This window comes from Acomys minous (assembly GCF_964271855.1).
Source record: "Acomys minous genome assembly, chromosome: 1".
Taxonomy (NCBI): domain Eukaryota; kingdom Metazoa; phylum Chordata; class Mammalia; order Rodentia; family Muridae; genus Acomys; species Acomys minous.
Window position 1 is genome coordinate 121,248,571 of NC_140483.1, and position 14,114 is coordinate 121,262,684.

Consider the following 14,114-nt stretch of genomic DNA (forward strand, 5'->3'; position numbering starts at 1 on the left):
GCCTCAACCTTTACAACACTTTCTTTGGAGTGTTTTACATATGCCAGTGGAAGCAATTCACAGTAGATATTGCCAGGACACACAGTTAGTTATATTATTAATGTGAGGCTCTTGAGTGATTGTGTATGTGTGATTGTGTGTGTGTGTAATTGTGTATGTGTGATTTTGTGTGATTGTGTATGTGTGTGATTGTGCATAGTTGTGTATGTGTGACTGTGCTTGCCTGCGCAGGATAGGTAGAGATCAGAGAGTTAGATGTCTTCCTCTACCTTGTCACTGTATTTTATAAAACAGGGTCTTTCCCTGACCTATGAGTCACTGATTTGGCTAGGATGCCTGTCTCTGTCCCGCCCTCCAGCACGGAGGTTACAGGCATATGCCTGGATGCCTGGCTTTTATGTGAGTGTTGAGGATTTGAACTCAGGTCCTTGTGCTTGCTGAGCAGGCACTTTTCCCATGGAGCAACCTCCACAGCTCCCTAATGTGAGGGTCTTACTGTCCTTTTCTTGCTTCTTATTTTTAAGTGTGTATGTGTGCATGTGGGCGCGGGTGCCTGCAGAGAACGGAGGAGACCATCAGATGCCCTGCGTCTGGAGTTACAGGGCCATCTGATGTAGATGCTGGGAAGTGAACTCAGGGCCTCTGGAAGAGCATTGTTAACCACACAGCCACCACTCCAGCCCCCAATATGAGGTTCTTATCACACACAGAAGTAGAATGAAGAGACTGATGTGCTTGCAATCCACACACTAGCTTTACCGCACCGTGTTTCCATTGGGAACAGCCGACAGAGCAAGCGGCCCGGGGAGGAAACATGGCTCATTCTCAGTATATCTGCTTGGATATGCCTTTCCCCGAAGGCTTACTCATGGTCTGCTGTTGTGTCTCCCCCTCCCCCTTTCCTTCCTCCTCCCCCATCTCATCTCCCTCCCTGTCTCCATCTTTGTTTCTCCCTTCCTCCCCTTCCCCTCTTTTTCCTTCTACATCCGTGTCCCTTCTCACCTGTTTAACACTGAGGAAAACCTGGTGGGTGAAGCACAGTATCCAGAGCATTGTGGTACCCAGAATACATTTGCAGCTTGAGCATCCTCTCCCCAACGGCCCTTCATCCTTCTGGCTCTTTGCTTCCTTGTGCATAAATAAGATTGGGGCCCCAGGCCTGAGACTAAGACACTCTACTTGGTGGATTCTACCTTTTCCGTCTTTGGCCCTGACAGACCTCAGCAGCTGGCCACTTGGATAAATTCCCAAATCAGAAGAGATGCCTTCGGGAAAATTGGGAATCCATTGTAACCACAGAGCCAGGCAGCCACTCCAATAGCCGCTGGTGCTGCTGGCTGCTTCCCGAGGAGCCACCAGCCAACCCAGAGCAGGAGCTGGCTCCAGAAGCAGATGGATGTGTTGGAAAGGCTAGCATGGACGCTAAACACAGCATGTGGGAAGTGCCATGTCCCCGGGAAATACCCATGTCCTGGGGAAGAGGTCACTTAGTGGTACAGTTCAAAAGTTACTCAAACTAGGCTCTGAATGCGGCCCCTGCCACCAACCTTGACTTTGGGGAGGTCCTTTTGAAGTACGTCTGGTTCTCAAACTGCAACTGCAGTAAGGGGGCAAGGTTCTCCCGGGCTACCAGGACCACAGGGCTTTGCCGATCTTAGCAAACGATGTGTCCTTTACCCACAAGGACTCTCTCAGGAGACTGGGCCTGCATTATGTCCCCATGGCTAAGAAGCCCTGGCTCCAGGCCACAGTCCCAGCCATCCTAAGCAGCTCAGTCAGTTCTGAGATGCGCAAATTGGGGATGTGATTAAATTTCTGATTGAGGAGCTTTAGCATTGTGGCCAGAACAGGAGGGCCGCAGTGCTTAGCGCAAGCTGCTCGGAGCCAAACTGTCCTTCTCAAGGTCTCTCCGACTCTTTCCTCCGACCCCTTCTCTCTGGATTTCTGTCAGAAGAGGGAAACAAAGCAGTATGGGGCTCCCTTTTCTCCCAATCCAGAGGGAAGGTGACAGGAATCAGGAAGAGCCTGGTTGCTTCTCAGAGCATGCCATAAAACTGGCCTGCTCACCCAGGGAGCCTGTAGTCCCATCCTGAAGGCCAAAGTGCCTCTCAGACGGATCTGTTTTCTTGGCAAAGCTGGCCTCCCTGCTCAGGCCTGTTTCTTTCTCCATCCTTTATTCTGACAGCTCACAAGTGCTCTGCTGGGAAGGGCGATTAAGTAGCACCAAGTGTATTTTTCCAGTGTCCACCTGGTAAAAAGAAAATAAAACAAAATCAAGGAGACCAAAGATTGAACTGTCATTTTTTTTCCCTCTCTCCCCTCAAGGGGCGAGGGGAGTCACATGACTGCGAGTAACTGATTTAGCCAAGTGGCTGCAACTCCGAGTTTGCTGCAGAGCCGCCCCCTCCCGGCGGGAGCGCTGACGTCACGGAAAAGCCCCGTCGCGGGGCTGCCGGGCGCGCTATAAACGGCGGCCAGCCGAGGTGGCTTTAGGAGGCGGCACTGCCTGCGGAGAGCACTCGGCCTCCGGCTGCGGAGCGGGTATCGCAGGCTCCAGGCATTGCAGCTGGCACCAGGCATTGCGCGGACCGACGGCAGACGCCCACCCAGAGGTCGGGTGCAGCCAAGTAAGGGGGCATCGCGGAGGGGCAGCCCGGGTGGGAGCGGTGGCAGAGGAGAGGGGCGGTCCTGGTCGTTGAACTTTTTAAGTTGTGAAGGGAACCCCTAGACCCTTAGGACTATGCTGGGAGGTTCAGCCACGGGAGAAAGAAGTTCAGATGCAAAGGACCCTCTTCTGATGGGAGTTCCTTAATTCAATTCCGGAGGAGTGTCACCTTACAGATTAAGTGGCTCGGCGGACTTCAAAGTCTGAAGGCAAATCGGCCAACCCAGGGGCCGGTTTTTTTTTTTAAAGACTTAAAAAGAAACCGACTGCTTCCGGCTAGTGGCATAGGTGTTGGTGTGTGGAGTAGGGTGTGTGAGCTCAAGCTCGCGCAAGGAGCTTGTTGAGTTAACCGTGCAGGGGACGCTTTTGCGTTATCTCAGCAGTTCTTGGCAGAACAGGCTGTCTGACTTGTCTTGCAAGGAGAAAGTTATAGGAAGTTTCTTGAGTATCTTTTCGCTGGGTCTCTGACTTTCTGATTTCCTCCAAGAAGGTGGAACTCTGAGCTAATTAAATAAATCTCGGAGTGGATGAGGTTCCTTAAGAATGAAGCACTGTTTGTGCAGGTTGGGTGTGAGCAGGTCCCTCCCCTGTCGGAAGGACCAGGCTCAGGGCTGGCAGGCTAACCAGTATCCGTGGGCAAGAGGCATAAACCTCAACCAGAAACAGCCCCACTCTCCAAATAACGGTCTCTTCAGGCGGCTGGAGAACATCAGAGCAACTTGACTAAACATGGAAGTTCCCCCAAAGTGCCTGTCCAGTTCAGCCAGGGGAGTGATGTCATTGGCACGTGTTTCCCACTGAGGCACAAAAGACTGCAGGACGGCGGGTGCAATTAAGAGCCATGTTTAGACAAGAGCAGCTAACCTGGCCAGCTGATCCCCAGCAGCACTGACTTGTTGCTGGAGGCAATGGGTTTCTTCCTGCTGCCTTTGTACTAGCTCCCAGTGGGATTTCCAAAGCTCCTTTAAGGATGGAGGAAGCTGATGGGCAGTGGGTGATGCTGCTGGTACTGCAAATGACAGCCTGATTAAGAAGCTAGTCTCTCTCTCTCTCTCTCTCTCTCTCTCTCTCTCTCTCTCTCTCTCTCTGTGAAAATTTTGTTTGCTGGGGCTTGGGGACAGTTTCATGGTTGTTCCTTACATTAAGAATGCTTAATTCATAACCATCAAGTGAGATACCACCCACGCCAGTGTTTCAGCTCTAATCGTGGCGTCTTGACTGCTTTGATTCCTAGGACCCCAAGATGACTCTGAATAATGTCACCATGCGCCAGGGCACTGTGGGCATGCAGCCACAGCAGCGCTGGAGTATCCCCGCTGACGGAAGGCATCTGATGGTCCAGAAAGATCCCCATCCCTGCAACCTCCGCAACCGCCAGTCTACTGCTCCTGAAGACCACTGCCGACGGAGCTGGTCCTCTGACTCCACAGACTCTGTCATCTCTTCTGAGTCTGGGAACACCTACTACCGAGTAGTGCTTATAGGGGAGCAAGGAGTGGGCAAGTCCACCCTGGCCAACATCTTCGCCGGTGTGCATGACAGCATGGACAGTGACTGTGAGGTCTTGGGAGGTAGGTGGCCCTGCCCTGGTGGGAAAGAGCAAGAGTGAGTGAGTCATTTTTCTGCAGAATTGGAAGCCAGGCGTGATGGTACTCGCTTGTAATCCTGGCACTGGGAAGGTCATAGAAAACACAGAAGGACTAAGAACTCAAGGTCATCCTCAGCTATAGAGAGGGTCTGAGGCTAGCCTGGGCTATGTAACTCTGAAACAGTAATACATTAAAACAAAATGTACCTTCAGAATGAGGAGGAAAGTATGCTCTTGCGGTACTGAGATGGGTAACAGAGATCTAAATCCTGGCACGGACCCTAAACACACACACACACACACACACACACACACACACACACACACACACGACAAGACAGAACTGTGTTTACCCAGGACCAAATCTGTTGGCCTGAGCCATCAAGGGGTGTTTTGAAGGTCAATCCTGAGGGGTCCAGGAAGGCTGGCTCACACCCGGACCAGTTCCGGAGAGTACACTTTCTGTGACTATGCATAAAACAAAACTGATTTAAGCGGAGGACCTGTTAGAGTGGATCAATTAGTTTGTTTCCGCTAATACTAGAAACACTTGCAAGTGTAACTAGGTTAAATGATATACTTGAAGTGACATATAACTTTTTAAATTGAAATATAAAAATGATGATAAATGCCCTGGGTAGAGTCCAACAGGTTTTCCAGATGATTTTCTGTATATGGTCTTATCTTAAGCATTTATTTCTTCAATCCATAACTATTTCTAGACCTATTTTATAAAAGCATATATTATACAATACTAGGCAATAGCTTTATATTCTGGAGTGGAAATTACAACTCGAATGGCCAGTTGGTTTCATACAGTGTCCTTCAGCTAGTGCTCCAACATCAGCACACACACCCAGAACAGCCATGTGGCCCTATTTACAGCTGCAGAAATGGAGGGAGTATTGCTCAGTGTTGGCACTCCTACATGCTCTGTCCCCACTTTCAGTTAAAATGTACACCCTCACGGCAGACATGGGGGGGTGGTAAATACACCCTCATGGCAGACATGGAGGATGGTGGTAAAATGTACACCCTCATGGCAGACATTGGGGGGGTGGTGGTAAAATGTACAGCCTCACAGCAGACATGGGGGGGTGGTAAAATGTACACCCTCACGGCAGACATGGGGGGGTGGTAAGCATGGGAAAGGTGGCTTGGTGGTGACTCATCTCTCTATTCAACTTGTGCAAACCCTACCACTCCCTATGACAGCCCACTGCACTAAAAGGGTTTTACTGTCCTCATCGTCTGTCTTGGTATTAGGGACGTGCCATGACAACTGACTGACAGAGCACACATTTCTCTCCCCACTCCCGGCATCTCAGGGACTATAGCTAAGCAAGGGTCAAGGGAGAAGCAGGGCTGGCATTGTGCAGGATGGTGCATGCTAGAAGACAACAAAAGAGGAGGGAGCTAACGTTCGGGGTGGGCACTTGCAGTGGGAGGGGCCTTTCTGAACCACCTCATGGGAGCTGAGTCTATCTCAGTCCTTATAGAATTCCCATGCCCATGTGTGAACAGGGTCCTGGGGAGGATGGGTGGCAGATGATGGGAATCACTCTTCGGGAAAGCTGGGCGTTTATAATCTTACGTTGATGCTTTTATACTCATTCCACCGTCATTGGGCCTATGCCATCCGTGTGTTGGCGCTGTTCTGGTCATTTCCTAATGTGCTTTTGGCAGTGCATGCAAGAATAGAACCAGTGTGGCATTTCTATCACTACTTTGTAGGTCTTGAGATGGAGGCTGACAGAGTTAAGTGACTCCTAGGGCTTGGATTCAAACCTGCTTGTGGTTTAATCACTGTCCTCTGCAGCCCTAGGGTGTAACTTCCAAACGCTGTCAAGCACACTGCACATGGGGTGACTCTTTGTGGGGTTCGGGTATGCAGTGATGGCTGAGTGGAAAGGAGCTCGGTGCCAGTGGCTGTAAGTTAGAGCACGGTGGCATTAGCATACTGGGAAAGGTCATAATAAGTTACTTTGAGGGCTGACATAAGGGAGGGCTTGTTTTATTTGTTTTTAGAGGGGGAGGTTGAAAAGTTAGTATCCACTAAGAAATAGGCACCTAACAGTGTTTGTCCACTAGAAGGAGTAGAATCTATACAGAGGATAATATCCAATAGGCATAGAGCGATAAGGCCGATTTGCAGCTGGACTTGGGAAAGACAGGAAACTTCTTTGGAGAGAGATGGGAGGGGCTTTTCCTTAACTGCTACTAAACTGAGCATCTTATGACAAGAAGCTTCTCAGTGACTGATCCATCCCATCTTACACATCCTGCTTCAGTTGCTAAATTTATTTGGTTTCGAAGTGCATCCTCATTCATATTGACTTATTAGATTAGTGTTTTCCTAGAAGAAAGTTTTCCAAGGTACACCCGTGCATTATTTTTTTTTCCTTCATCTTCTTTCTTTTCAGCATTAACCGGGAGTATGTACGTGATAGTCTCCCTATGTTTTCTCCTAATAAAGATGGATGCTAGTCCAGCCTAATCGAAATAGTCACATGGTTCTCTGTGCATATTTAATTCCATCTATACATCCACCCACTCATGCGTTCATTGACTCATTCATGTCGGAACAGTTACTGAACAAGTGGCACAGCACCGGGAGAGGCAGGGCAGGTGGGGAGGCACGTGCCAAGCCCTGGCGCTTCCTCTTAGCAGCTCACCATGTGCAGTGGAGGCCAGACATACACCAATTGGAAAGCAAGCCATGGTACGATGATTATCTTGACTTACAAGAAGAAAGCAGAGTTTGGAGAAAAGAATTCTATCTGTGGGAATCAGAAAAGGCTTGGTGGGAGAGGAGACCTCCGGGCTGGCCTTAAAGACAAGTAGGACTTAGAAGGTACTCACATGCAGGGAGTCTGGCAGAGAGCTTTGGATTTGGAAAGTAACAAGTGGGCTGAGACACCGCCACCCCTAGGTGTCACAGACTTAGCTAAGTGCTCTTGGGATAGCTTCTTCACCTCAGGAAGCTTCCTCACCAGTATGACTGGGGTGGTACTTCCTAAGGCGGTACCTGGACTAAAGGAGAAAACACAGAGCAACAGCACGTGGTATACCAAGCATACACGCTGTTTACAGCCGACTCTGCATCACTATTGATTCCGTCTGCTTCTGTATTCTGTTTGTGCCCTCAGTCCCCGTGGCCAGAAAACTGAGCCTTTGGGAACTTGGGGAGCATCGCCTAGAGCCACGTGGTTGAGGAAGGGCAGCTCCCAGCTCAGGGTTGTGTGTGCTCACAGCCACAACACCGTGGCACCAGCCGCTTGTTCATTCAGTGCACAGGTTTATGGTGAGCCTATCCCACAGACCAGGCACGCTAGGGTTCTGCGGGGAGGCATAGAAAACGAAGCAGCTGCAACTCTCTGTCTGCTAGCGGGACACTTGGGGAGGAGGATGCAGCTCAGAGCAGTAAGCAACTGGCAACTGGCATGTGCTGCATGGTAGGGAACAGGAGCATGGAGCAGGGAAGGAAGTGCAGAATTCTGGTGCAGTTTTAAACAGATACCCAGAAAGCACCACGCCACCCCCACCCCCAAGCAGGGACAGGCCCTATGTATATCTAAAGGAAGAGATTTAGGCACCAGGACCAAAAGGAGATAGATTGTTATGAAAGTCATATTTTCCAAAAAGATGGAATTAAAAACAGAAAACCCTACTAGACTAGGCATGAAATTGTTGCATGGGGTTGGTGAGAAATCCTCTCACAAAAATCCCAGGACAGCCCACCCCTCCAACCCCATGACAGGATTTTTCCAGATGGGGCTCCTCTGGCCCTTGATTGGTCTCACCCTTCACCTAGAGCCAATCTAGGCTCAAGTTCAGAGGGAAACGTTCCATTACCAAGCAAAACTGTTATACTGAAGATATAAAACACAAGCTGGTTAGTGCTAGGGAACATGTTAAATTAATTCATCTTTTAAAATGAAGAAGCCAGGTGTGGTGGCTCATTCCTATAATCCCAGCACCCAGGAGGCAACTTCCAGTCTAGCACGGTCGTGTGTCGTGAGTTCTAGGTTGGCCGGGGCTTCTAGCAAGAAACCCATCTCAACACAACAAAACAAATGGGCCAGAGGGTTAAGAAAAGAGGATGGCCCAATTAGGGACAGTCTCAAAATATTTTCTCTTGTGCTTCTGCAAAGAGGAGAAACATCACCGAGCTCAGAGTTCCTGAAGTTTCCAATGAATGCACGTTCAGGGACCACCACAGAAACACACAATGGATTTCCCACAAAAGCTTATGGAGGCAGGGGCTTATACCAAAAACGCCCTATAATGGAGCTTACAGTTAATGCTTTCTCAAAGCTTCATCCATTGAATTGGAGTCAAAAGTGCTTAGGGAGCTTATTTATCCTTATAAATGGGTTTTCTCCATAAAAGGCCCAAGAATGATGAAAACGATTTCCTTTTAATTCAAGCGATTTAGCCATCCATAAGAGCTGTGGGAGAGCTAGGACTGAAGGACCGTGTGCCACATGTTGAAGGAAAATAATAGCTGTGTGTGTGTGTGTGTGTGTGTGTGTGTGTGTGTGTGTGTGTGTGTGTAGGAGGTACATGTTCATGTGGGAGCACGTAGGTGTAGATATGTAGGTATGGATGCTAGAAGCCAGCCTCAGGTGTGGTTCTTCCAGAACCGTCCATCTTTTTCTGGAAGGCAGAGACTCTGAGTCTGGAGCTAGCTGAGTTGGCTAGGCTGACTGGCCAGCGAGCCCTAGGAATCTGCCTGTTTCTGCCTCCGAACCGCGAGGATCCCAAGAGCTGGCCACTGTGCTTGGCTTTCCACATGGATGCTTGGGGACTGAACACAGGGTCTTGTGCTTGCACAGCGAGCACTTTCTGACTGAGCTGCGTCCTCAGCCCCCCACAGGGCATATTTCCTAGTGTGAACGGGACAGGTACCTCTTGGGCCAGGTTGCCTCTTGTTCTCCTGACTCTGACGGCAACGCGCTTTCTTTTCTAGAAGATACCTATGAGCGTACCCTGGTCGTCGATGGAGAGAGTGCAACGATCATCCTCCTGGACATGTGGGAGAATAAGGTATGCAGGGCCTGTAGCTGTCCGTGTGCTCCCTCAGGGCTTGCCTTTCAACAGTTTGCTTGGTGCCAGAGTGACCTTGTCCTACATAGCGGATGTTCCAGACGAGGAGGGCTCTTTCCCTTGATTAAAAGCATTTACTTCTGAAGAACGAGACTGCGCTGGGGAACAGGTCGTTCACAGATGAGCCCCGAAGAACAAACAAATTGCAGTGCTGTGCCCTGAGTTCTATTAAAAAACCACAAGAAGGGTATTTGTTTTAGGGAAAGTTCAAACAAGCATGGCCCCTTATTTTCAGTGACACAGAGCCACCTGGTGTGAAGTTGGCCTTCTCCAGCCTGGACTCCAGCCTGGCTTCTGGCAGGTTCTGGGCCTCCCAGCATATATATGCAAGATCATTTGTTTGTTGAGAACCCTCCCGTTCTCACAAAAAGATTCTTAAATCTGCCCTTTGGAGAAAACAAAAGAAAGTTTTTAGGGAGCCAGAAAAGGCCGGTTTCTGGCAGGCTAGACTGAAATTGGAAATACAGTTTGTCAAAGTAGTTCTGTGATGAAAACAATTCCGATTGCCTTTCTTTGCATCTCGAGACATCTTGGAAGACCAATGCTTTGGCATGTTGGAAGCAATTTCCTTACTTTCTCTCACTTGGAATATACATATAGTTTCTTTGCAAAATGACAGTTCAATTTTCAGGCTATCCCGAGCTCATGGAAAGTCTTGTGTTTCCTTAGGGGGAGAGCGAGTGGCTGCAGGAGCACTGCATGCAGGTCGGGGACGCCTACCTGATCGTCTACTCCATCACAGACCGGGCGAGCTTCGAGAAGGCGTCTGAGCTGAGGATCCAGCTCCGCAGGGCCCGGCAGACGGAAGACATCCCTATAATTCTGGTTGGCAACAAAAGTGACTTAGTGCGGTGTCGAGAAGTGTCTGTGTCAGGTGAGAGGGTGTGCCATCCTGGGCTCCACCCCTGCACTGCGCACAGCGTCCCACCGACAGGGTCTCATTCCCTTTTTCTTGTATGGCTGCACCCGGGGCCTCGGTGGGATGCTCTGTGAGGTTTCATGAATGCAGCCGGGGCCTCGGTGGGATGCTCTGTGAGGTTTCATGAATGCAGCCGGGGCCTCGGTGGGATGCTCTGTGAGGTTTCATGAATGCTGTCTAAGACCCTCATGGTCCCCATCATTTGTATTAGTCAGCTCTTGGTCTCTTTTCTCTCTCTGGTCTACCTGAGGGGTTCCAGGCTCCCCACTGCCCTTGGGTGTTCTGGAGTTACGTTAGGAAGGACAGCATCCTCTGGAATGCACTGCCAGTGCTACCCTTTGCCCCCTTAACCTTCTGTTCTCCAAGCAGCTGCCAAGTTCTGGGGAGGACAAGTGACATATTAATGCAAGGAGGGGTGCTCTGGGTTAGAAGACTTGCAAGAGAGAGTTTCAAAAGGAACAGCACTGTACTTGGCTGTTGATGTTCCATCTAATGGTCTCTAACCCCAGACCCTCCTTTTAAAAAACCTCTGCGAGGGCATCAAACTGAGGGGACCACCCATGCTTCTCCATCCTTAGTTCAAGGATAATTCCTGCTGGATGACTAGGTCCCATAATCTTTTTAGGGCCCCCAAGATTGTATTGGATTAATGTAGATTTAGTATAATCATAAAAATAAAATATAGCACTTTTAGCCCCTGCTCAATCAAGACAAATTTCCAACTAGTGAGACCGTCTTATCAGGCCACAACAGTAGGATCTTTCCAAAATAAAACTTGGACACATGGCTGTTAAGCACAATGGGGTGTTTTCCACTGAGGGTTTTTAGAAAAGCTTGAACAATTTGATGAAATGATATTATATGTTTATAAAATCATCATTTTTCCCCTCAAACGATCTCATCAAATCACTTTTTAAAAAAAGAAAAGAGAGGAGGGCTAAGAAGTAGAATTAAAATGACAGTTTTTAGTGAGGGAAACTGACAGGAGAAAGCGTATCGACTTGTGCATGGAGCAGGGCTGGGTTTCCTGCCACCGTCAGCTGTGTGAATTCCTCCATGGTTTTTAAAACACCCTCACTCCGTTTCTTCATCTATCTGATAAGAATAATGGTACGTTTTCCAAGACTGTTGTGAGCAGCGAGAAGTGTTTGGAAGGAGCTTAGCTTGGGTTTCTGAATGTAGCAAACATGTAGTAAGTGAAGGCTACCGCTTTCACTGTTGTAATTAATAACACTGCATTTGGCGAAGCCGGACTTCCGGATAGTGAATCCGTGGGGAGACTGATGTAGCTGGCTTCTTGAGACCCAGGACCTGTTTGTATTCACCCCCTGGGAAGGATGCGTGCCACGGTGTGTCCTTCTACCTATAACGTGGCCTGCTGCCCTGTGTCACCCCTAGAGCAGTCTTAGAGAGGTGTCCTTCGGCTTGGCTGCATCATTCAGGATCACGCTGGGTGACCCCTCTGACTCTCTTCTCCCCTTTTCCTTCCCAGAAGGGAGAGCTTGTGCGGTGGTGTTCGACTGCAAGTTCATCGAGACCTCCGCGGCGGTGCAGCACAACGTGAAGGAGCTGTTCGACGGCATCGTGCGGCAGGTCCGCCTGCGCCGGGACAGCAAGGAGAAGAACGAGAGGAGGCTGGCTTACCAGAAGAGGCGGGAGAGCATCCCCAGGAAAGCCAGGCGCTTCTGGGGCAAGATTGTGGCCAAAAACAACAAGAACATGGCTTTCAAGCTCAAGTCGAAATCCTGCCATGACCTCTCTGTGCTCTAGGCACCCAGTGCCACCCAGATGTCCCCCATGATGGACGTCACTGAAGGCTTTTGGGACCAGTGATCTATATTAGATTGGAAATAAGCATTGTTAGACGCGGCTTCCCTTACTGCGGATGGGAACCAACAGGTTAGCCTCATGGGCACGAACGCATGGGCAGTGCAAGGTCTTTGTCAAGAGGCTGTATTTATTCCTAGGAAATGCTTGACTTGCTAACGGACACCCATGTGAGACTCATTTAAGGGCAGGTTTGGGGCTCACATGAGCTTTTTCTCTTCACTGGGCAGCAGAATATTGAAACGGATGAAGAACGCCTAGAACAGGAGGATTTCATCATTGCCCTGTGCCCAGTGTTGTTCCTTGTGATTCTTAAGGCCCTTGAGTCATAAAGAAATCTAGACAAATGGTGAGTTTATTGGAAGGAGAAGGGCTTTCTCCATACACATATTCCTGCAAGGACAGGGGTAGAACTGGCCCCACCACAGCTGTGACGATGACTGCGCCATCGAACTCTGAAGAGAACGGTTGGAATTTGCTGGAAACTAAGGCTTACTAACAGTTTTTTTTTAAACGACCACAGAGATTTGTAGACTTAGAAGCGGATATGTGTACCACTTATAGGTTCAAAAGGTTGTTTACTTACGTGTCTTACAAGTGTTTATTCTGAGGAAACTATTTTCGCCAAATTCCACTTAGTCAAACCATCTTTTATGTCTTGTTGTTTTTGAAGTCATGAAGCTGTCATAAAATATTTTTTAAAATCTCAACTATTGATCACCTGGAGTGCAAAATGGTTGCATTTTAAATATAAACAAAAGCCTGGTTTTTTCTGAAAGCATAAAAATGCCCCATCCTTTGGGTTGGCCCTTGTATGCCACGACTATGTTCTATTTATTGTTATTTTGCAAATAGCCATTTTAACATTTGATAAAGCATATTTATGAACATATTTCTTACTGAAAAATGTCTGTTTTATTACCTTTTTATCTTTTTCAAAATATGCAAGTTTTTTACTTATATGTCTTATAATAAAATAAATAAAATCTTTGAAAAGGATGGCATTCTGTTTTCCTCCCCAAATAAGTCTATTTTTTAAAAATGGCTTTTAGAACAAGCTGTATTCCTAAGAGACAGACAGTGGTACTGTTTGTCCCGTCATTAGTGGTGGCTAAGCCCTCAGCTTTTTTTTTTTTTTTTAAGGAATCCCTGACTTCTCCTCTGGAATCACGGTTCACAGAAAAGAAGAATTATTTTTGGCTGAGTGAGATGGGAAGTATTTGGGGTCATATAAAGCTGAGCTATAATCAAAGCTGATTGACCTTTTACTTGGGCCTGGCAAATTCCTGACTGAACAGATGGGCCTTGCTTTGTCTTCTTTTGAGGGCTTATGGACTCAGGGCTTCTCTAAAGCATTAGGGGGAATTAAAAAATCTCTCTCTCTCTCTCTCTCTCTCTCTCTCTCTCTCTCTCTCTCTCTCTCTCTCTCTCTGTGTGTGTGTGTGTGTGTTAGGTGGGGCCAGGGGGATTAGTGATTTTTCAGCCTGCTGTCTGGCCAGACAAAGCTTAAACCAAGTTGTCCTCTCTGCCGCTAATACGGCTTGGCACGGCTCACAGGGCACCTCTGCAAGGGCAACGCATGACTTTTGTTGGAATTGAACCCCCTGGTGTGTTCCTCCTCTGGCTCCTCCTACACCCCCCTTCCTTTTGACCCCTTCTCTCTTTCTGAGGTGGTAGACACCCTGAAAGGGACACTCGTGGGTTCTCCCAAACTGCCTCAAGCCTCTGTAGTTTTGTCGGGCACCTTTTTGTTTTTTTTTCCAAGTTGAGGGCAAAGGTTCCATGTCTGTGCACTTTATGTCTCTGAATTGCTCAAGGAGATTGCCCAGGGAGCTAATAGGAAAGTGTGGAGCTGCACAGGCCTGGGGCAAACTTTGGCTCCACCTTTCCCTGAGCCAGAGGGTACGAAATGGACTTGCTTGGACAACACCATCCTTCTGAGGTGGTTGTGACATCTGCTTATGTTATGCAGTGAGGAGCGTTGGAAATCTGCGTTTTTATTGTTG

At 48.5% G+C, this 14,114-nt stretch overlaps 1 protein-coding gene across 2 annotated transcripts; it reads left to right on the forward strand.

Annotated features, from left to right (window-relative positions):
• Window positions 1–2,455: 2,455 nt before the first annotated feature.
• On the forward strand, window positions 2,456–13,112 carry GEM (GTP binding protein overexpressed in skeletal muscle). 2 transcript variants are annotated; one of them, XM_084775116.1, is made up of 5 exons: window positions 2,456–2,627; window positions 3,900–4,236; window positions 9,226–9,302; window positions 10,032–10,236; window positions 11,774–13,112. In XM_084775116.1, exons 2-5 carry the CDS (start codon window positions 3,909–3,911, stop codon window positions 12,049–12,051), a joined length of 888 nt encoding a protein of 295 aa, XP_084631242.1. In that variant the 5' UTR covers window positions 2,456–2,627; window positions 3,900–3,908; the 3' UTR covers window positions 12,052–13,112. The 2 variants fall into 2 exon arrangements, with proteins under 2 accessions (XP_084631242.1, XP_084631241.1); XM_084775115.1 differs by having other exon boundaries at window positions 2,468–2,612.
• Window positions 13,113–14,114: the final 1,002 nt, after the last annotated feature.